Below are 23634 nucleotides of genomic sequence, written 5' to 3'. Positions count from 1 at the left end.
TCTGTGACTCCATTACCCACCCTAGGATCTAGAATGTTAACCGATATTGTTCTGTAGACTAGTCCACAATCTCTGTGTTTTAATTTTAGGAGGATAGACATTTCCCCCAGTACATTCAGAAAACATGGTTTGACTCACGAGGAAATGAAAAGTCCCCGGGAAGCTGGCTACAAGGTGAACTGTTGCTTTGATAGTAATTCCAACCTAATGAGTGCGTTGGGCATGAACTTGACAGAAATGTGTTTGTTTAAATTACTCTCTACTTAAGTTTGTGTTTTTCTTTTAAGGATGGGCATAATTCTAAAAATGAACTACAAAGGGTTAATTTTTATTAAAATGTATCAACAACCTTTGTGAAGTGGTTAGAATATGGTAAATGACCCCAGAGTCTATTGAGGTGAGCTTGAGAAAAAAAAGAGAGGCGTTTTGGAACAAGTGCCCATGATGAGAGAAGAAACTTTTTGTGATATTTTTCTGCTTGTAAGTATTATCAAATCAACTGTCTACATGCACTATTTCCAACCATGATTTCAGAAAGACATGCATGTCAGAGCAGAGTGAAATATTCATATCTTAACTCAGTAGACTGTGTTCAACAGCTGGTGCGCTTTTTTGTTTTTCCCTAACATTGTACCATATCATCTGTCAATTACTGTTACTTTAAAATGGCCTGGCTACATTTGCAATGATGTGCACATTAAACTGTTACTAAAAGATTAGACTTATGCAGTCTTTACTGTGAAATATATAGATGGAGTTTTTATGATCTTAATATTTATTGACCATCATTCATATATACAGTTGAAATTTGAAGTAAGATGGCTGTTCTACTGAAACCTTTTTTAAAATACTGTTTTAAAATTTTCTAAACAAATTTGTCTTTTTGGTTGAAAGTCTTGAGAGGCACTCTTGTGCCGTCTCTCATCTTCCACCCCTTTTCCCTGTCTCCACATGCCCTCAGCCTGGCCCTAGTGAAGCAGCAGAAGTCTGTGCTCCATGCCTCTAACAGTCAGCTCCTCAGTGATGCCGTCCAGTGGCCGAGGGAGTGTGGCTGCATTGTCCTTTGTTGTCTTATTTGTTTACTTATTGGCTTTGGGAGTCTATAGAGGTCTTAGGGTCTCCGAACAAATTGATAAAATAATAAACCCCCTTCCTATCATTCTTGCTATTTAAATCAAATATTACATCAGAAAGTTTGTGGTTCATGTATATGTTGATACAGTGTGGACAGCTTCCTGTTAGCAAGGACTTACTTCCGTTAGACACGTCCTAGTACATGATGTCCCTGAAGCCATCGTAGGCATTTGCCCTCAGGAAGTTTGCTGGAGTTATTGAAGGCCATTGCAGAGGTGATCTGGCCAGTGTTGCTTTTTTGTCTTAACTTATTCTTATTAACTTATTCTTATACTTTAAGGTGATTCCACACAGTAGTGGGTGGCTACTTTAGATAGGGAGAAGTGAACATTTCCTATAAGCCTAATAACACCTTCCAGAGTTGATTTTGACCATTTCGGCATATACACCTAGCCAGAGGCATTCCATTGGGACACAGGAAACAAAGTAAGATTCACATACAGCATTTTCAAAAGATAGCACCTTGATTATTCTTTTTTTAAAAAACACAAACTGGCTGGGGTGAGGCTCTTAGATTCCCAGTGCCTCCATTGATAGAAACCACATTTGAGAGTGAGTAAGTTAGCAGGTCTGGATCCCAAAAACCTTAATTTTGACATCTTTTTCGGCAGGCTGAAGGCAAATACAAAGATGATCCTGTTGATCTCCGCCTTGATATTGAGCGCCGTAAAAAACATAAGGAGAGAGATCTTAAGCGAGGTAAATCAAGAGAGTCGGTGGATTCCCGAGACTCTAGCCACTCAAGAGAAAGATCGACTGAGAAAACAGAGAAAACTCACAAAGGATCAAAGAAACAGAAGTACGTGATGCCCTGCCTTTCTCCCTAGATTCCAGAGTCAAGTCTCAGTTACTCACACCAGACTGCTTTGTTGGTGGTGGTTTGTTTTCACCTTTTCTCAGAGTGTGAACATGAAACCCTTGCTGGCCTAGAACTTACTATGTAGACCAGGTTGCTCAAACCCTGCCCCTCCAGTGCTGGGATTACGTGAGAGCACACAATACTTGTCCTTTTGGGTACACCAGGTCTTCTCATCCAGAGAACTCCGGGGCTAGGAACTAAAACAACATCTGCAGCATCTTCATTCCTAGCTTGAAAATAGAATTTCTAAGCTGGGCAGTGGTGGCGCACGCCTTTAATCCCAGCACTCAGGAGGCAGAGGCAAGCGGATCTCTGTGAGTTTGAGGCTAGCCTGGTCTACAGAGACAGCCAAGGCTACACAGAAACCCTGTCAAGACAAAGAAAATAAAAATTACATATCTAAGTAAGGTTAGTAAGGTTATCTTTGTCCAAAGAAGGCTTTGTGCAAGAAATGAATGCCTGCAAGGATTTGTGGAGAGTCAATTGGCAAGTTTGTTCGACAGGTCTTTTGGCCATGTTATTTCTCATTGAACATTTTCTCAGTGTGCTTAGAGTTTAGAAAGTCATTGTTAGAATAAAAATTAGAATAAAAGACTGTTACATCTAACACATTAGAATAAAAATACTGGTTAAAGAATCAGTTGAAACTAGATAGGACAGGATTGTTGGTGTTTCACAGACAGTTCAAAAGTGGTGTTCCAAATATTTCTTAAACAAAGCAGGCATTGTTAAATTATATAGGACAACATAACATGCCAATGCCATGACGTTTTTATTTGCGCCCTTTTTGGGGGGTGGGGTGCTTGAGAGAACCCTGGGCCTTGTACATGATAGGCAAGTGCATTCCAGCTGAGCTGCACCAGCCTTGGCGCACACATTGTGGAAGGTTCTTTGGATTCAGTCACCTTTCCTTACATGGAGCCGAGTTACAGCTTTCACTGTCTGAAAAAGCAACATTTCTGCTGTTCTGAACTTGAGCTGGCAGGCTATGTCTCAGGCTGGTTTACTCACTCTACAGCAGCTAAGGATGATCTTGAATTCCTGATCATCTTCCATCTCCCAAGTGTTGGGTTTATAAGTGTGTACTACATTGCCACTGGTGGAAAGGGGGTGAATCCCTACACGTACCTCAGAATTGAGTAAATCTGATATTTCTGAAATATGCCCACCCCTGAGTTGCAATGTAACTTCAAAAAGTTCCTGAGAGCAGGTTTCTAGAGGTCAGTGCCAGCCCTACCAGAGGTAGTAGAGGAGGTTACTAAATGACTGAGGTGTCAGGTGCACTCCCAGGAACAGAGACCTCTAGCTATTTCTCTGTTCTTCATTTGTAAAAAGCACCTCAGGGCCCGCGGTGGTGGTGCACGCCTTTAATCCCTGTACTCTCAAGGCAGAGCCCAGCGGATTGCTGGAATTAAAGGTGTGCACCACCACTGCCTGGCTCGAGTTGAAACCCCTTGAGAGTGTTATTTCTGAAAACTTCTGCAATAGCACTGAGTAATAGAGTGGTTAGATTTTCACCTTCTGATTATGAAAAGTACAACAATGTGGAGTTTTCCTAAGTAGATACCAAAACAACTGGGATCGGGGCAAGGTGATTTTTTTTTTTTTTTTAAATGTGTTTGAATGTTTTCTCATATGTCTGTGTACCATGTGTGCCCCTGGTGCCCAAGGAGGCCAAGAGAGGGCATTGGCTCCCAGGACTAGAGTTACAGGTTGTTGTGAGCTGTCGTGTGGGTGTGGAGAGTGAAACAAGTGCTCTTGATAACAGCCCTGAAGTGCTGTCAGTCAAGGGAGACCTCCGGACACCTCAGGGTCATTTAGTAACCTCCTCTGTTACCTCTAGTAGGACCAGCACCGACCTGTAGTGTAGACGATGAGTCATCTTAGTAATCTATGTGTCTAGTCTGTAATTTCCCCCAGATGAAGGGAAAGGAAGAGATCCGACTCCAGGAAGAGTTGCTGCACATTCTAGACTTAACAGTACAACCTGTTTCAGCTCAGTAGGAGGTGTGGTGTAGAGTTAGTGGGCTAATTAGGACTGGCTTTGAGTCCAGACTCGGCTCAGCTCTTATCACCTGTAAACTGAGTAATGTGGAAATCTTTGGTCACCGTTGAATACTTGTTTTACTAGTAAGGTGTTTGGACATTTTATTTCATCTTAGAGTGCCTCTCGCCCCCTTGCACTTGTCTGCAAAACAGCATTTCTTTGAGTCCCAGGAGTTAGAGCACACTAACAGAAGGAAGGGGTTTGCTGCAGTGTCAGAACCGGCCAGTGTGACGCCCACAGACCTACTTGCCTTCTCTGTTGGGTCACGTGTTACACTGATGATACTGGAGGCCATGGGTGTCTCATGTTCTTTCTGTTTGCTACATACTCAATGGCAAGCTTAGAAACAGATATGTCACTGAAGATGACTCACAAAACCAGGAGGAAGCCCCAGGTCTGCTGGTTGGGTTGGGGTGAATAGGTTGGTTGGTGGTAACCTAGTTGCTTGGTAGTTTGTGGGGCTGCCAGGACCAGTCTTGATTTCCTCCTCCTCCTTCTCCATGTAGGAAGCACCGCAGAGCAAGAGACCGGTCTAGGTCCTCTTCTTCCTCTTCCCAGTCGTCTCACTCCTACAAAGCAGAAGAGTACCCCGAGGAAGCTGAGGAGAGGGAGGAGAGCACCACAGGTTTTGACAAATCCAGACTGGGGACCAAAGACTTCGTGGGTCCAAATGAAAGAGGCGGCAGAGCTCGGGGAACCTTTGTAAGGGCCTCCCTCCCTCTTTCTCTGAGCCTCCGGCTCCTTCTAGTCCTGACTGAACATCAGTAGGATATCAGTTCTTTTGCCTCTAGGCTAAGCAAGCCAGTTGTCGATTCTTTGGCTCCCTAAGCTTCTATGTTCACTTGTTTCTTTGTTATAATCACTCCTAAAGCCGGGCGGTGGTGGCGCACGCCTTTAATCCCAGCACTCGGGAGGCAGAGCCAGGCGGATCTCTGTGAGTTCGAGGCCAGCCTGGGCTACCAAGTGAGTCCCAGGAAAGGCGCAAAGCTACACAGAGAAACCCTGTCTCGAAAAACCAAAAAAAAAAAATCACTCCTAAGCCTTTTATAGCTTCCCATCCCAGAACTTTCCCCCATTACCTTGATCTTGCTTGAAGGAAGGCCCTCTCTCTGGCCATGTGTATGTTTCCCCCTGAACTGTCTAGGAAAGAAATGGGTAGAAACTAGTTGAACTGTTTGAACAGAAGGCAGGGGATTTTCTGCTGCTGACATGGACTTGTTCCTTTTGCTTACTTTATTTCTACAGCAATTTCGAGCAAGAGGGAGAGGTTGGGGCAGAGGAAACTATTCTGGTAACAATAACAACAACAGCAACAATGATTTTCAAAAGAGAAACCGGGAAGAGGAATGGGATCCAGAGTACACACCCAAAAGCAAGAAGTATTACTTGGTATGTGTCTGGGACTAACCAGGAAGGGCCAAGAGAGCCTTTGGCACACAGTAGCTGATTTGAAGGCTTTAATTGGTCTGTCTGACGGTGTTAAATTGTGTACAGGCTTAGAGCACTCTGCATGTGTTAGCATAGTGCTAGCTAGATGACTCTTCCCTGGAGGGACAAGTCAGTTTATCTTTGGAGCTGTTTCTGGATTCCAGAAGAAACAAGAAATATTACTGTTGCCTTTCTTGTCCTGTGAACTTTGACTCCTCACTTACTCCCAGCCTCTTGTCAACCTTTACTACTAGATTGACAGGGAAACAGCTCTAGAACTGTTGGAGGAAAGAAGGTTCTGTTACCATAATGAATGCCGCTGAGGTTTTTTTCTCTTACCTGAGTTGTAGATCGTTCCCATGCTGGGCTGTTGCCTAGTCAGTAACTCAGTTGGCCTTGGTGTGATTCAGCAGGCCTGTGTCCAAGCCCATGTAATTCCTGGGGGTTGTGCCTAATTGTTGGAAGCCAGTTTGAAGCTTCTAGAGGGCCTGAATAGGTGCGGGATTGCTGTGAAAGGAAAGGCCCTTCTCTGCTTCTGTTTGCCACTGGAGGGAGGGAGCATTGCCAAGCTGATGTGGTCCTTGTGGCACTGCAGCCTTGCACAGGCGCAGCTGGCAGTCAGCTGAACGGACCTCCAGGAGCCTAAGACTGGCTTAGAATGACTTCTGTAGTGGACTGCTGAGACTGTGGAGTGAGTAGAGTCTAAGCATGAGACAGAAGCTACTCCACTTTCCCCCAAGACGTCAGAACAGGGGTTGTCAAGATGTAGGTTGTCCTCCTGTGACACTGCCTCCTTCATACTAGTGAAGAGGGGGTGCGCTACAAGAGGGGAGCTAGGGTGGGAGTGGTGGAGAGCACTGGGGCCCCAGTGTGGCTTTTGTGTGCTGCTCTTCCTTGTCTAATGGCCAGTTCACATGGTAGTGTGATGGACTTGGTAGATTCTTCCTTTGAGAAATGGTGTTCTAGGGCTGGAGAGATGGCACAGTGGTAAAGAACACTGGCTGGGTGGTGGTGGCGCACACCTTTAATCCCAGCACTCTGGAGGCAGGGCCAGGCGGATCTCTGTGAGTTCGAGGCCAGCCTGGGCTACAGAGCGAGATCCAGGACAGGCACCAAGACTACACGGAGAAACCCTGTCTTGAAAAACCAAGGGGGGGGGGGCGGACGAACACTGGCTGCTCTTCCAGAGGATCCGGGTTCAATTCCCAGCACCCACATGGCAGCTCACAGCTGTTTGTAACTCCAGTTCCTGTGGATCTGACTGACACACAGACATACATGCAGGCTTAAAACACTGGTTGATGCATATAAAATTTAAAATAGTAAATTATTTTTAAAAAGCAGAGAAAGTGTTCTAAACAATAGTTTCAATTACACGATATTGATAGTGGCGGGATGGACAGGAGATTTCAGTGAGCTGACACCTCTGTCTCGATGCTTTGTCAAGGTTTTCTATTACTCTTAACACTTGGTTGTAATGTCCACACTATTGCTTTAGAGTCCTTAGGTACCCTGTGGGGCTCTTGGATCTGAGTCTGGCAGTTCTGGAGTAGGAGAGTGGGCGAAGGGCAGAAAAGGAGGCTGGGCACAGGCTCTGGCCTGTGTGGATGGGTACAGAAGGAGCAGTGGCACTGATGACATCTCTTTCCTCGCAGCATGACGACCGGGAAGGTGAAGGCAGTGACAAGTGGGTGAGCCGTGGCCGTGGCCGAGGAGCCTTCCCCCGGGGTCGGGGTCGGTTCATGTTCCGGAAATCCAGTACCAGCCCCAAGTGGGCCCACGACAAGTTCAGTGGGGAGGAAGGAGAGATTGAAGATGACGAGAGCGGGACAGAGAACAGAGAAGAGAAGGACAGCTTACAGCCCACGGCTGAGTAGGGCCACTCTCGACGGAGCCCTTCCCCGGGGAGAAAGGCGCTGGGAGAGGCTGGTGGAGTGAACAGGGAGCCTCCAGAAGATCCTGCAAACCCACCCCACACCCACCAGCCACACAGAACCCTACGACAGCAGAGTACACATCCCTGGTGTTGTCCCAATGGACAGAGGATACTGGCCACAGCCTAGGATCAGGCCCATGTTTTGAGTGACCCACAATAGAGTGGGCTCCTGCCGTTTCTTGTTTGTTGTTGGTGTGTGGGGTGGGGGCAGGGTAGGGAGAATGATGCTGATGCTTGGATTTGGGTTTTTTTGTTTTGTTTTTTCCCTATTAGAAACCAAGTTTTCTTAATTTCATTTCATTTGGAGCTAAGAGGATGAACTTGGTTTTCAGTCTTTTCCTGTCCTGATTTTTAAAAATCCTTCATATTTTTTTCTTTCCTTTTTTTTTTTCTTTCTTTTTAAGGCATATGTAGTGATATTAGCAGAAAGATTTAATTTGGGCAACTTTGATTCTTAAGAGAAAACAAAGCATGTGAATAAACATTGAAGTGTTTGCCTCAGTTTGGGACCAAACTGCTTGGATCTTTGTAGAAACCGGTTTTGTATGTCACGGAGGAGTTTAAGGCCTTTCTGACCACCCTGCGTCCCCTTTCTGCACAGCCGTGTGTCACGTGGAGTTGCTCCCAGCCTCCCCTTGCACCCTGCTCTTGTCTGGTTTCTCCTGGGCTGGGCTCCCATTGTCCACCAGCAGCTCTGCGATCCTCCACTTTGTAGTCCTGCTGGTCCTCAGCAAAGGGAGGGAACTGGAGGGCAGTTTCTGGTCTGTTTTCTAAGAAACTTCTGAATTCTATTATCTTTACAAATATAAGATGAGAAAAGAATTTTTTCAATATTTTTTATTGATCTTTTTATAAAATGAAAAGAAACTCCTATGATCGATTAAGGATGGTGGTTATGGCTGGGTGGTTTGTGGGGTTGTGTGTTTTTGGTTTGTTTGTTTGTTTTAACCTTAAGTTTTGAGTTGAAACACTTTCAGATGTTTGGGGGGGGGGAACATCCTCATAAAAGGGTCCTTGTGCTTGCCTTCTGGGGAGGCGGTCCCGAGCAGGTGAACACAGCATATGGTCTATGTGCATATGGTCTCTGTGCACGTGGTCTATGCGACTGCAACTCCTCTTCCCCCAGCCTTTGCTCGTGGGTTGTTACTACTTCCCCTTTGCTAATTTCTATAGTTAAGTTGGTTTTACCTGAATGATTCATGTTTAGGGAAGAAAAGAAAAACACCCTTAAGTTTTTGTTTCAACTCCTCCTGCAAATAAAAACAATAAACGAAGTGACCGATGTGGATGGACTGTGTTCGTTGTCGTCCTCATGCCTGCATGAGCCGCCCTGGGGTGGTAGGGACCTCCCACACGAGTTTGAGGAAACCTACAGTCTGCTCTTCTTCCCGGGGAGATGGGCCTCTTGTTCTCAGTGGAGTCCCTGCATTCTCTGCTTTTAATAGCCAAGAACCAAACTTCCCTGTAGTGCAAGGAGCAAGGACTTTGGCTTCCTTCCTGTTGAGGCAGGGGTCAAGGTTGCAGTCACGTGGCCGCTGTATATTCACCCAGCGGGGAGATTATTTACAGGTGAGCCTGGGCCCTCACCTTCAGACTCTTGCCAGCCCTGGGCTTGACTAGACTTGGTTCTTCCTGCCTTCGCTAAAAGAGAATCTGTTAACAATTGTCAGAAACCCAACCAGGCCTCGAATCAAAGCTCCACCAGTGGGGTTCTGAAGTTTGGAATATACCGGTCATAGCTTTTCAGAGACAGAGCTACCACTTTCTACTTCTGGAGCGCTTTCTCTGGAATAGCCCCGCCCTGGTATGTACCTATACCCACCTTCCCCTGCAGCTAAGAACGTGCAAGCCAGTAGAGGGTGGGCCAGGAAATGTATAAAAGACTGGCCTAGGTTGGGAGACTTGGCCAAAGTAGAATTTAGTAGTCGCGGAAGAGCCCTTAGGAAAAGTTGTTAACCTCGCACTGGGCTGAGACCCTGAACTGAGGCCCAACCTGCTGAGCCAGGCCGCCCACTCCTAGCACCTGGATCCTGACCTATGACTTGAGTCCCCGCCTCATCCAGTCTACAGCCCGGCGGCGCGGCCCGCCCTCCGAGCTCCCAATACTCGACCGCCAGCCTCAGAGGCTGTGCAGGGGTCCCCAGAAGTCATGGGTATGTGTGCTGGTCTCGGGGTGGCTCTTCTGAATGTCCAGGGACGTTCCCCCAGCCTTTCTTAAGCCAGCCCTCCGCCCGCAGAGGTCCTGGTCCTGGCCAGATACCGTGCGCAGACGCAGGACGAGCTGAGCCTGGCGCCGGGGGACGTGGTCCGGCAGGTTCGCGCAGGGGCTGCCCAGGGCTGGCTGCATGGGGAGCTGCGGGGCCACCGCGGTGTCTTTCCCAAGAGCCTGGTGCAGGTGAGGCCTGGTGCGGGTGAGACCGAGCGGGGAGCGGGCCCGGTCCAGCGCCGGGCCTCCCGCTGAATGCCGCCCCTACGCGATCTTCCCAGGAGATTCCCGAGGCCCTGCGGGGCATCACTGAGCCCAGACCGCGCTATGCGCGCCGCCGCGGTGAGTCGGGTTTGGGCTGGGGGGGGGGGGAATCACTGCCCGCGTGGAGCGTGACGACTGTGGGAGGGGCCGCGGAGCTACTGGGCAGCCCCCTGATTGGCTCCAAGTACAATGCTCCGGCCGCTAAAGGGCGGGGCTTGAAGCTACTAAAGGGCGTGCTCGGGAGGCCCGCCCCTTCCCCAGTGGACAGGGCCACCTGCTCCAGCTGCTCCCCTGCTTGTCTGGCCTAGGTCAATCCGTCAACTCTCGGGGCCCCCAAAGATGGTGCAAAGTGAACTTCAACTACAATCCAGAGCAGGCAGACGAGCTGAAGCTTCAAACTGGGGAGATTGTGGAAGTGATAAAGGAGGTGAGGGGATGTGACGGTGAGAGGACCTGCAGAAATGCTAGAGCTCTTCACAAACAGAGGAGACTGTAGTGAGGGTGGGGGCGATGGGAAGGGAGGCAGCTGGGGAGAAGATGATCCTTTCAGTGACTCTTGGACAGAACCAGATGCTCCCACATCCTTCCCCCCTCCCCAGATTGAGGACGGCTGGTGGCTGGGGAAGAAGAACGGGCAGTTGGGAGCCTTCCCATCCAACTTTGTGGAATTGCTGGACAGTGGGCCCCCAAGTGAGACCGTGACCCTGTGATACCCTGGGACCAGACTCTGCAATCTTCAGTGATCTTCCCAGTGACCTTCCTGACCCTGCTGACCCCTTTGGCCCTCTCCCTCCCGGGGACCTAGCTAAATATTAGCACCTCCCTAACCTCATTGTCCCTCTCCAGGCCTTGGAAACACAGACATGCCTTCAATCATCCCTAATCCACCGAGGCCTCCTAAGGTAAAGTGGGTCAGGGTGGACACAGCCAGTGAGTTCTAAAAATGGCTCCAGGCTCATCTCAGTCCTCCTTTGTTCTGCCTCTCCTAGCTGAGCAACTTGACCTATGACAGCCCTCCAGACTACCTGCGGACAGGTGAGTGTCTCGCCAGAGTCCCTCCCACAGTGCCAGGCCACACCCTGCCTTGTGGGCGGGGAATCAGGTAGGTAGTTGGAGGGAGCCCCTGGTTGATGGGGGAGGCTCCACAGTAGAATGTCCTTCCCTCAGTCTCCTGCCCTGAGACCTGCAGGGTCCTGTTTGACTACCAGCCTGAGGCCCCGGATGAGTTGGCGCTGCACAAGGGGGACCTGGTGAAAGTTCTGAGAAAGGTGTGAGAGGATTGGGGGGTACAGAAGGGTAAGGAGGGGGACCCAGGCCAGAGGGACTTGAATGAGGCTCATCTCCCTACTGGCTTGTTTCTCAACCAGACAACAGCGGATAAGGGCTGGTGGGAAGGAGAGTGCCAAGGCCGACGAGGGGTGTTTCCAGACAACTTTGTACTACCACCACCCCCGGTGAGTATGAGCCAGACGCTGGCAGGACAGAGAGAAGGCTAGTTTTTAAAACATCAGGAAACAGGGTATGGTGGTGCACCCCTTTAGTCCCAGCATTGGGGAGGCAGAGACAAGCGGACCCCTGAGTATGAGGCCAGCCTGGTCTACAGAGCAAGTTCAGGACAGCCAGGGCTACACAGAGAAACCCTGACTCAAAAAATAGGAAAAAGGAGCCGCGGGTTACCGTTCCGACATGGCCGAGTCCAAGAACCACACCACACACAACCAATCTCGAAAATGACACAGAAATGGTATCAAGAAACCCCGGTCACAAAGATACGAATCTCTTAAGGGGGTGGACCCCAAGTTCCTGAGGAACATGCGCTTTGCCAAGAAGCACAACAAGAAAGGCCTGAAGAAGATGCAGGCCAACAATGCAAAGGCAGTGAGTGCGCATGCAGAGGCCATCAAGGCCCTGGTGAAGCCCAAGGCAGTGAAGCCCAAGATGCCAAAGGGCCCCAGCCGCAAGCTCAGCCATCTCGCTTTTATCGCTCACCCCAAGCTCGGGAAGCGGATTAGAAGCTACATGGCCAAGGGTCGTAGGCTCTGCCAACCAAAGCCCAAGGCTCAAACCAAGGCAGAGGCTTCCAAAGGTGCCCAGCCCCTGTGAAGGCCCCATAGAAAAGGTTTCTGTCTGCCAGACAGATCGACTGGTGTGACACACCTACACACTATTTGCAGATGATCAGGACCCCATGCTGTTTTTACAAATAAACTTGAGGCAGGATCTGTTTAAAAAAAAAAAAAATAGGAAAAAGGCCAGGCAGCGGCAGTGGCACATGGATTTAATTCCGGCACTCGGGAGGCAGAGCCAGGCGAATCTCTGTGAGTTCCAGGCCAGCCTGGTCTACAGAGTGAGATCCAGGACAGGCACCAAAACTACACAGAGAAACCCTGTCTCAAAACCAAAAAAAAGATTTAAAGTCGGGGATCATGGCATTTGCTGGATCAATAGATAAAGGGACGCAGAACTCTCTAAAAACAACTAGGGATAAGCTGAAGAGATGTGGCTCAGGCTTAAGTGTTTGTTTCAGATCCCCCAGAACCCATGGAAATAGCAAATGGGCATGGCAGCACGTCTGTGTTTCCAGCCTCAGGAAGGTAGTAAGGCAGAGCAAACCATATTGGTGAGCTCTGCATTTGATTGGGAGACTCTACCCTAAAGAATTAGGCAGAGGGTTGGAGAGATGGCTTAGAGGTTAAGAGCACTGGCTGCTCTTCCAAAGGTCCTGAGTTCAATTCCCAACAACCACATGGTGGCTCACAACCATCTATAATGACATCTGGCGCCCTCTTCTGGCATGTAGGCACACATGCAGGCAGAATACTATATAATAATTATGTAATAAATAAATATTTAAAAAATTAGTCACACACATCTTTTTTTTTTTTCTTTCTCTCTTTTTTTTGTGGGTGGTGGTGGTCACACACATCTTTAATCCCAGTGCATGGGAGACAGAGACAGGCAGATCTCCAGGCCAGCCTGGTCTACAGAGTTCCAGGACAGCCAGAGCTACACAGAGAAACCCTGTTTGGGGGGTGGGGCGGGGGATTAAGTAGAAGAGGGATCAAGATTCCCTATACCAACCTCTTGCCTACACAATAGTGCACACATTATACACACACACAAACAAAAGAAAAAATAGAACAACAGACATTATGGAACTGCTTGAACTCAGCTAGAGGGTCACCCCTAAGTGAGGCTGGACCTAGAAGTTTTGGGACTTGTCCTTGGATTCTCATATTTCTTTTTTGTCTAGATCAGAAAGCTGATCCCACGGAAAATTATAACTCGGGAGTCAGGTAAGTGAGGAGTCAGGTGTGTCTGGGGAGCATGGGGTAGAGGGGCTGTTCTAGGGAGACCCATCAGTTTCTTATTTTATTTTTTATTTTATGAACATTAGTGTTTTGCCTGCATGTATGTCTGTGTGAGAAGGTCAGATCCCCTGGAACTGGAGTTACAGACAGGTTGTGAGTTGCCATGTGGGTGCTGGGAATTGAACCTGGGTCCTTTGGAAGAATAGTCGGTGCTCTTAACCTCAGAGCCATCTCTCCAGCCCCGACCCATCAGTTTCTGGTTGTCCATAAAGACTTGTAGTTCTGCACTGGTCCAATACACCATAGGAACGTCCTCCCGTGGGGAGAGGAAGGGTCAAGGCTCTTGTGAGAACTATGTGAATCCTGTGTGAGTCCAGTTGTGTGTGTCCATATGCTCATGGTTCTGTGTGGATCTTGGCACTGACTGTCACTTAGCCTGGTGTGGTGGTGGTAAGGATCAAACCCAGGGCTTTGCACAAAGTAGGCAAGTGCTCTACCACGGAGCTCTATATTACAGCCTTAGATCTATGCATCAAAGTCCATAGGTGAGTAGATGCTTGCTGTCGTTAGATTATTGAAAGGTACCCATAGAGAGGGGAGAGAGAGACTTGGTCTGGTCTTAGGCAGAGTCATGTTTATTCACGGCAAGAGGGCATCTTTGTCACCTCATGTGCAGATAGCCAAAATGCCTCCAGAAGATGGGATGTGGCCCCTCATGGAGTCATGAAAATGACTTTAGCAGTCCTCACGGGAAGCTGGGAAATGTAGTCTTTTCAGCAGGAAACTATCGTTCCTAACTCTGAGAGGATATAAAAAATGTTGGCCAGACAGTGGTGGCACACGCCTTTAATCCCAGCACTTGAGAAGCAAAGACAGGCAGATCTCTTGTGAGTTTGAGGCCAGCCTGGTCTACAGAGCGAGATCCAGGACAGCCAGTGCTACAAAGTGAGACCCTGTCTAAAAAAAAAAAAAAAAAAAAAAAAAAAAAAAAAAAAAAAAAATTAAAAGGAATAATAAAAGAAGGGCAGGGATGTTATAGTTGTTTTCTGCTGAGGAGGGACAATTTGTCAGAGGGGGTCCATGGAAGAGAAGGGTCCTCTGGGCATGTGGCAGCAGGAAAACTTGATCGTCAGCTTCAATGGGTTGGGCAGTTGTCCTGTATTCCTGAAAAGACTTGGAAAATAATCATTAGAGGGCTGTAAGCAGAAGGTTTGGTTACAGCGTAGGATGGAGAGATTTTCTAGGAAAGTTGGGGGAGCTGGGGAGGGAGATGGAGTGGGTCTGTGAGAGAAAGTGGGCATAGAGCTGATTCAAGGTGACAGTGACTGGTCCCATTGCTGAGACTGTCGCACTAAAGTAGGAGCAGGGAGCTTCGGAGCGTCAAAGGGGGCAGGGGAAAACAGGACGGATGTCTGGCTGGGGTTAAAGGGATGAATGTCTCCATGGCGTCTAAGAGGCCTTTTTGCAGATGTTTTGGGTCCAATGGAGCTGTTTGTAGGGTGAGAACTATTTGGAGAACTCATGCGGAGCATTTTATTTGGGTATAGGGCGAAGTTTAGTAAATAAAACATTTAAGACACAGGGTACAAACATAAGAATAAGGAGGAAAGAGGGATCCAGAAGCCCAGTCATAGGAGGAGGCTTGTGGTTGAAGTTTTTGTGGTCCCCGTCTCTAGGCTCCATCTCAAACCATTTGGGGTTTATTGGTGTGGAAGCAGCATTGTTTGTGGAGGAGGGCACAGATCCCATACTGTAGCTGCCCAGGAGCTGAAGCTGATCTGAGGTTCTTTAGAGAACTTTTTTTTTTTTTCCCCCAGAGCTTTATTAGGTGGAAGATGGGGGACAAAGAAACCAGGCCTGGGGAAGAAGCACATGCAGAGAGCAGAGAAAGAGGGAGCTAGAGATAGCGGGGGCAGGAGAGAACAGAGAGGGCGAGAGCCATTATTTAATGAACATAACCAAAGTATCTCAAATAAAACACAATTTTTTGGAAAGAAACAATTTGATATGGTAAAATTTTATAAGTTGGAACTATTATCTTAAATGACCATATCTAGCATTTGAAAACATGACTCAACACTTTGTTGGCTGGTTGGTTTACACCGATTGTGTGTCTATGTACTACATGGATAGTGTCCACAGAGGCCAGAAGAGGGCATTCGATCCCTTGCTGTACTTGAGTTGGGAGCCACGTGTCGGTGCTGGGAACTGAACATGGTCCTCTAGAAGAACAGCCAGTGCTCTTAATCACTGCATCTGTCTCCAGCCCTGAGTGTTCAGTGTCGTAGCCAAAATGCCGAAAAGTGATATGAATGTTCAGCTTCGTATCTGAAGGGGTTGAGACAGGGTTTCTCTGTGTCGCCCTGGCTGTCCTGGATCTTGCTCTGTAGACCAGGCTGGCCTAAAACTCACACCTGCCTCTGCCTCCCCAGCACTGGTGTGTGCCAGCGCTGCCTGGCTCAGAACACTTGTTCTTGCGGAAGACTCAGGTTTGGTTCCCGTTGTCCACATGGTGGTCCTGACTCCATCCATAACTCCAGTTCTAGAAACTCTGACCCCCTTCTACCCTCTGCAGTCACTGTGTACACATGTGCACACATATATACATGCACACAGGCAGAACACTCATACACATAAGAAAATAAATCTTCAAAAAAAAAATTAAAAGAAAAACTCAGCTCCTCAAAACTGGTTCTGTCACGCTTGCAATCTTAAGCACTTTTGGAGGCCGAGACAGGAGGATTGCTGCAAGTTTGATGTCAGCTTGGTCTACACAGTGAGTTCCTAGTCAGCTAGAACTACATGACAAGACCCTACCTCCCCAAACCCTCCCCCCAAATCTGTCTTTCTAGGCTTTCCGTTTATGGCTTGCTTCCATCTATTTATTTTTTTCTTAGTTTCTTTTGAGATGGGGTTTCATGGAGCCTCGAACTCTTAATCTGCCCACTTCCATCTCCCAAATATTAAGATTACAGGTGCATCCCAGCATGCCTGGTTGCAAATGGATGCTTCTCTCTTCCCTTCCAGCAGTAATGTCTTCTCTGTCTCATTCTATTTCTACCTAGGGTTGGCTTTGTTTGACCTCAGGACCTCTTGGGTACTAGGCCACCACTCTGTCACTGAACTGTGTCTCAAGCCTGTATCCTTAGGGATTTTATTAAAAATTGGCATTGAATTTTTCCCAAATTGTTTATCTGAATCTTTTGAAAAGATGTGATATTTTCCCACTAATTTGCCCATGTTCTGAATGAGATCAGTAGAACTTTATCTCTGTGTATGCAAGTGTTTCTGTGTTAGTGCAGGTGCGTGTGTCCCATGGCGTGGGTGTGGAGGCTTGGGCATCCGTCCTCATCCTCTGTCTTGTTTGAAATACTTCTAGGTAGTCTCCTGTCTCCACCTTCCATCTTGATGTAGGCGTGCTGGTTTTTTTTTTTTTTTTAAGCTTTTATTTATTTATTTTATTTATTTATTTTTGCCAGAGCTGAGGACCAAACCCAGGGCCTTGCGCTTGCCTAGCAAGCTCTCTACCACTGAACTAAATCCCCAACTCCTTATTCTTTTTTATTTATGTGTTTATATGCGTGTTCCCATCTGGTATGGATACTGGGAATCGAACCCAGCTCCTCTGCAAAGAGCAGTAAGTACACTTAGCCACTGAGCCATCTTCCAGCCCTTGAGTCCTGGGATTGTAGATGCATGTTGAGAGTTGGGGATTTAGCTCAGTGGTAGAGCACTTGCCTAGCAAGCACAAGGCCCTGGGTTTGATCCTCAGCTTAAAAAAAAAAAGCATGTAGATGCATGTTGTGTAAGTTCTGGGGATCCAAACTCTGGTCCTCACACTTGCACGTCGGGTGCTTTACCCACTGATCATAGTCCTCAGTAGAAGAGTGTGTGTGTGTGTGTGTGTGTGTGTGTGTGTGAGAGAGAGAGAGAGAGAGAAGAGAAGAAGAGAGAGAAGAAGAGAGAGAGAGAGCGCGCATGCACGCGTGCCTGTGGCTATGAGGATGTTCTCACCCGCTTGTGTGCATGCAGAGGCCCTGGCTTGACTTTAGCATCTTCCCACTGTCACTCTACCTTTTTTTTTTCTTTCTCGTTTTTGAGCAGAGTAAGCACAGCTTCATTAATACTTATTAAGGAGAAGTGAGAACTCAGGAGAGTGGGAAAGGTACCATGGGAAGCACCCGCCACCTTTGGTTTTGAGGGCAAGGTCTTTAGGATTTGGAGCTTGCTGATGAGACTAGGCTGACTTAGTGAACCCGGGGATACTGTCTCCATGTCCCAGACTCTGGGGTCACAAGCATGCACTGCAATGCCCCAGCTTTTTATGTAGGCTGGGGATATACTGCCCGTCCTCAGGCTTCCATAGCAAGCACATTGCTGACTGGGTTCTCTTTCTTACTCCTCACCCTTTTTTCTTTCTCTCTAAAAACTTAGTTGTTTTGAAGCTGGGCTGTGGTGGTACACACCTTTAACTCCAGCACGTGGGAGGCAGAGGCAGGTGGATCTCTAAGTTTGTGACCACCCTGGTCTACAGAGCAAGTTCTAGGACAGCCAGAGCTACACAGAGAAACCCTGTCTGGAGGGGTGGGTGAGAAAGGCTTCGTTATTTTTCTGTGTATGGGTGTTTTACCTACATGCATGCATGGCTGTGCACCACTGTGCCTGGTGTCTGTGGAGGCCAGAAGAGGTTGTTAGATCATCTGGAACTAGAGTTACAGATGGTTGTGAGTCTCCGTGTAGATGTTGGGTATTGAACCCCAGGCCTCTGCAATGGCAGCCAGTGCTCTTAACCACCCGCCACCTCTCCAGCCCCACCACACCTTTATTTCAATGTGGAGACCCGGGGCTTCGTGCGTGCTAGACAAGTGCTCTGACGTGGCGCTACACCCCCAGGCCTTGGATCTCTGAGACAAGGTCTCACCAATTAATCCAGGCTAGCCTTGAACTCACAGTCCTCCTCCCAGAAAGTGTATGAAGAGCTCCGGTTCTCCATACTCACATCGATGCTTGTTGAGGTCTTCATTAGAGCCGTGCTGGTGGACCGAAGGGCGGCTTGTGGTTTGGATTTGCCCTCCTCTGGGGCTTCATGGTCCTGAGAAGCTTTTGTTTGTTTTGTTTTGTTTTGTTTTGAAGATGGGGTTTCTCTGTGTGGCCCTGGACTGTCCTGGAACTAGCTCTGTAGATCAGGCTGGCCCCTGAACTTACCGCCTGCCTCTGCTTCCAGAGTGCTGGGATTAAAGGTGTGTGCCACCACCACCCGGCACTGAGAAGCTTTTCATGTTTACTGGCTCCGTAGGCGCTTTCCAGCTGGGTTGTGCTCCTTACTACTGAGTTTCAGGAGTTCTTTATGTTCTAGATGAAAGGCTAAGCCTGGAGCTATAGCTGTGTGATAGAAGAACCCTTGTCTGGCAAGCATGAGGCAGGCCCTAGCTTCCACCCCCAGTACACCAAAAATGATGATGATATCAATAGTAATAATAAGTAAAATAAGTATCATTTTGTAAAATTTTTTCTATCTTCATTTTATTGTCATCCCTTTTTTTTTTTTTCCTGTTTTAATGTGTGTGGGTATTTTGCCTGGATGTATGTCTGTGTACTGCATGCATGCAGTACCTACGGAGGCCAGAAGAGGGCATCGGATCCCCTGAACCTGACATTATAGCCTCGCTGAGAACCTTGGTCTGAATCATCTCCCCCCCCCCCTTCTCATTTAGTAATTCTCTCTCTAGCTTTTGGCTGGGTTTCCTCTGCTGTTTAACTTGTACTTTAAATCCTGTCTGTACACATGTAGGTCATGGGCTTGCACTGTGTATTTTTCCAGGAATGCTGCTGTCATCTGTAGTTACAAAGTTTTCTGTTTGCTTTTCATAGCCGGCTCTTCCTGATAATCCCTGTGTGGCTTATACAGCCTTAACCCCCAATATTTCTTACCTGGTTGTGCCGTGTTACCCGATGATTCCCGCATGTGTGATGAGTTGGGTCTGTTCATTGCTCACAGTGGCCGGCCGGCCCTATTGGCATGCTTTTTTGCCTTTATGAGCTCATGACTTGATGTGAGCTGTGGGAGCCCTGCAAGCCTTCAGAAAGATTTCCAGGAGGATTTGGTTTTGTTTCTGCCAGCAGCCAGAGGACACCAATTCCCACCAGCCACGTGGCTTTCCCAAGGAAAGGTGGCACGGGACGACGGTAATACTGTTCCTGGGCAGGGAGTCCAGAGCTGCCCAAGAGGGGAAAGCTGGCAGAGACAGCAAGCAGGGAAGGATCTGTGTGTTTACTCTCTCTCTGCTCTTGTCTGCGGATCTCACGTTTCCTGCTTTGACTTCCTCACAGTAATAAACTAACCTGGAAGCTGGACAAACCCCTTCCTCCCGATGTTGCTTTTATCAAGAAGACATTGTCGCAGCCACAGAAATAACACAGGGTGACACTTTCCGGCCTCAGGGCTCCAATTGTCTACTCCCCGCCCCCCCAGACAGGGTTTCTCTGTGTACCCCTGGCTGTCCTGGAACTCACTCTGTAGACCAGGCTGGTCTCAAACTCACAGAGATCCGCCTGCCTCTGCCTCCCGAGTCCCGAGTGCTGGGATTAAAGGTGTGCACCTGGCTGTTGAGATTTTTTTTTTTTTAGTCAAGGTATTACGACATAGCCCAGGCTGGCCTCGAACTCCCAGCATTCTAACTCCACATCCTGGAGGAGGCTGGGATTCTGGCATGCACCATGACATCCAGATCACTGCATTTAAGACTGCAGTCTGGAGGGCTGGGGAGGTGGCTCAGCAGGTGAAGGTCTCAAGCCTGGTGACCTTGAGTTTGGTCCCGGATACTCACACGTAGGAGAAATGACTCCCCTCACTCAGCTGGCCTCTGCCCTACACATCTGTATGCACTGTATGCACATAAGCACACAGAGATATTTAGAAGGTTTACTTAAAAATTAAAAATTGTGCTGAGAGGTGGTGGCGCACGCCTTTAATCCCAGCACTCAGGAGGAAGAGGCAGGTGGGTCTCTGTGAGTTCAAGGCCAGCCTGGTCTACAGAGTGAGATCCAGGACAGCCAGGGGCTGTTACAGAGAACCCCTGTCTCAAAAAAAAAAAAAAAAAAAAAAAAAAAAATTTTTTTTTTGGAGTTCCAGGATAGCCAGAACTACACAGAGAAACCTTGTCTCAAAAGACAGAAACAAAATAACAAAAAATTAAAAATTTATACTATTGCTGGCTGTCCTGGTTGTACTTATATTTCTAGCTATTTGTAGGTATCAGGAAGATCACTTGAGCCCAGCCTGGGTAACAATAACTAGTAAGACCCTGTTTCAGAAGGTGTGTATCTATTCTTAGTGGGTGTGGTACACACACACACCTTTAATCCCAGCATTCAGGATGCAGAGGCAGGCTGGGTTTCTGTGAGTTGAGGCCAGCCTGATCTACAGAGTGAGATCCAGGACAGCCAGGGCTACACAGAGAAAACCTGTCTCAAAAAACAAACAAAAGAAAAGAAAAAGTAAAGCCAGTTCCTCACAGCCTTATCATGAGATTGGAAATGAGGAAGGCTTGGGCTGGGGTATGGGAGACATGAACTTGCTTCTAAATACCATGTTGCAGGTGCTGAACTGGTTTTTTGTTTTGTTTTGTTTTGTTGAGACCTAGTCTCTGTAATCTCTTCATCCTTTGAGCTCATGACCTTGGTGAGAGGGCAGCTGGACATGACTGAGAGTTCACAGTGGTCACAGAGATGGAGATTTGGGCATCATCGGTTTATTGATGATGACTAAACCCTGAAGACTGGGTGCGGTCACATAAAGGTGTGAGACAGCAGTGGAAGCCAGTGAGGTTAGAAAGAGGAAATTAAAGCTGGGTATAGTGGAGCGCCTTTAGTCCTGGCATTTGGGGGGCAGAGGCGGATCTCTGCATTTTGAGGCCACCCTGGTCTACATAGTGAGTTCTAGGACAGCCAGAGCTACAAAGTAAGACTCTGTCTTGGGGAAAAAGGTATGTGGGGGAGGGGGCGGGAGTTCAACAAGAAACGAAGGCTGAACCAAAGAGAGAACTTGTTATGGGCACCAAGCAGGGGACAGGTCTTCAAAGAGTAGATCAAAACCTGGCAGGATAGAGAGCTATCTCCCCCACAAAGCCTTCCTGATACCTATCTGCTGTGTTCCTTTGGGGTGCTACACAGTGGGGTGTTCCATAGTTCCCTAAGCCCGAGGTAGTCTCCCAAAGTCAGACGGAATTCGTCTCCCATCAGGCTTCTGTGCACAGCACAAGACATACATCACCAAGGACTTGGGCAGGTGGACATTACTCCTCTCTCTCTCCTCCCAGCTCCTATTAAGGAACCAAAAAAGCTGATGCCCAAAACATCCTTACCCTCTGTCAAGAGGGTGGCAGCAGCTGCCTCGGCACCTAACAAAACCAAGTAAGGAGGTGGGGTACTGGGGAGGAGGGGGGTACAGAGGAGAAACCCCTTCCACCCGGTCTTGTGTTACTGATGGAGATATGTTCCAGGATATCTACACCCAGTGGGGACAGCCAGAAACACCCCTCCCGCGACACCGGTAAGGGCTCCCTTCCTACAGTGGGAGACAGGGATGTGTTGAGGGGCAGGGATGGATGAGCTTGGGTCTCTGAAGTCTTACTCTCATAGGCTTCAATGGCAGCTTCCTCAATGGGGGACCCAGGCAACCAGGGAGAAAGCGATCCAGAACCCAGGCTTCCCAACAGCATTCTGTATTCAATCAGGTGAGGGGCCGGATATATGGGAGAAAGGACGCCTGGGAGGAGGTGGTTCCCACAGGTGTGTTGTGTAAGGGTGAAAGATCCCAAGGGGAACAAGAAAGCTCCTTTAAGGAATCCAGCTTCCAACGGAGACCTCATCCCTACCATCACCACAGGAGGATGACCAGAGAAGCCCGGGAAAGGCCTCCTCCACAAATAAAACCCGCACTCCAGATAATAAGACCCTTGGCCCAGAGAAGATCCTGGCTCCCAACAAAGTCTCCACTCCAGAGAACCCCGTTCCAGAGAAAGCCCTGAATTCTGACAAAATTCCCACTGCAGAGAATACCACCGTAGACAAGGCTGCCGGTACAGGGCGTGCCGTTTCTGTGGATGAGGCCCTGCCCTAGAAGCCCCAGCTAAGGATGAAACCGTTGACCCAAAGGTGGCCCTTCATGCGGACAGTACCCCTGCACTGGTCAAGATCTTGACCCCGGAGCACATGCTTTTTGAAGAGGACCCTTCTAGGGACAACACTCAGTGCCAGCATTTGCCTCAAGAAGAAACCACACAGGGGTCCGAGTCTCTTGCCCCTCCAAATGACATCCAGGTGCCAGGAGAGCACCCTCAACGGTCTGACACCTCAGTGAGATGCTGCTGTGTGATCAAACACGGTGACAGTTCCCTAGCCCACTCCAGGGCTAAGGATGAATCTGCCGTGGAGGAAGCCACCTCTCCGGAGGGACTACCAGGCAAAGATGAAACAACCCTGAAAGAGGCACTCCCCAAAGAAGAGCCGCCTTCCGAAGGGGTGGGTCCCCAAAAGCAGGTGCCCCCGAAAGAGCCAGTCCCCACTCCCCAAGTGCCACATATTATCAAGCAGATTCCGGACCCTGAAGAAGCTCCCACACTTCATCCTGTGGTCCCACTACCTTCTTCCAAAACCCAGAATGACGATACGGATGTAGCATCGTTAAAGAAAGAGGTGGGGTCGCTAAAGAACGCGCTGGAGCGTCTGGAGTTGAAGATGGAGTAAGTGGGCAGTAATGCAGAGTGGGGTGGGCGGGAGACCAAGGGAAGGGTCCAGTGTCTCACCTGAACCTGGTATCCACAGACAGAAGCTTGAGTGACGTCTGGGAGGAACTGAAGACCGAGAGAGAGAAGCTCCAGTCGCTGGAGGTGGGTGAAATGCGGACCCGGGCGGGGGAGGGCAGTAGCCAGTGAGTGGCTCCGGTCCCTCACGCCCTCTCCCGACTAGGTTCAGACGACGCAGAGGACCCCGAAGTCCTTCAAACACGCGCAGACACAGACAGAATGAGGGCGGGCTCAGGCAGAACCTCAGCCCGACCTGGAGGGGACGTCCATCCTGCTCGGGCCACCCCTGTCCTTACACAAAGCTTTGAGAAACTCCAAGGAAGTAAAAACTCTGAACTCTTAGACCAGCCTGGTCCGTGTGAGGCGGGGCCGCCAGTCAGCACACCGCCCTCCGCATTCCTGGCGCTCTCTCTTGGGCACATCTGGCCAACATGTGGCTCCCATTACCATTCTCAAGGCCTGTGCAAGGCTATTTTTATCCACCGGATGGTTGGGGGCGGGGGTAGTCTCCTTCGGACGCTGGCCCTGTGCTGGATGCAGGGTGGAGGGGCCCAGACCCTCCTGGATTCAGGAACCCAGCTGTGCGCTAGAGGGGTGGAGTCAGCCTCCTCTGGGCCCAGCTCCTCCCGGTTAGCCTCTGCCC

The 23634-nt window shown here is 48.8% G+C and overlaps 2 protein-coding genes and 1 pseudogene across 2 annotated transcripts in view; all 3 read left to right on the top strand.

Annotated features, from left to right (window-relative positions):
• The window catches only part of Thrap3 (thyroid hormone receptor associated protein 3), a 37876-nt gene extending 29184 nt beyond the window's left edge, over positions 1 to 8692 (top strand). The window contains exons 7-11 of the mRNA XM_028885440.2: positions 90 to 174; positions 1746 to 1933; positions 4547 to 4742; positions 5286 to 5429; positions 7124 to 8692. Coding sequence (XP_028741273.1) covers positions 90 to 174; positions 1746 to 1933; positions 4547 to 4742; positions 5286 to 5429; positions 7124 to 7345 — 835 coding nt within the window. The 3' untranslated portion in view covers positions 7346 to 8692. The remainder of the gene's footprint in view (positions 1 to 89; positions 175 to 1745; positions 1934 to 4546; positions 4743 to 5285; positions 5430 to 7123) is intronic.
• A 562-nt stretch (positions 8693 to 9254) lies between these two features.
• Positions 9255 to 23333, top strand: Sh3d21 (SH3 domain containing 21). The gene is given in 17 exon segments (XM_028885441.2): positions 9255 to 9557; positions 9642 to 9799; positions 9892 to 9952; positions 10183 to 10301; positions 10474 to 10564; positions 10721 to 10776; positions 10864 to 10909; positions 11042 to 11142; positions 11242 to 11328; positions 13128 to 13170; positions 21504 to 21597; positions 21687 to 21736; positions 21826 to 21920; positions 22073 to 22292; positions 22295 to 22928; positions 23015 to 23075; positions 23155 to 23333. Coding segments are annotated over 17 exon segments (1980 nt in total). The 5' UTR covers positions 9255 to 9553; the 3' UTR covers positions 23215 to 23333.
• On the top strand, positions 11546 to 12100 carry LOC114704281 (annotated as a pseudogene).
• Positions 23334 to 23634: the final 301 nt, after the last annotated feature.

Source organism: Peromyscus leucopus, chromosome 2, assembly GCF_004664715.2.
Source record: "Peromyscus leucopus breed LL Stock chromosome 2, UCI_PerLeu_2.1, whole genome shotgun sequence".
NCBI lineage: Eukaryota > Metazoa > Chordata > Mammalia > Rodentia > Cricetidae > Peromyscus > Peromyscus leucopus.
This window is presented reverse-complemented; position numbering and strand designations above follow the sequence as displayed.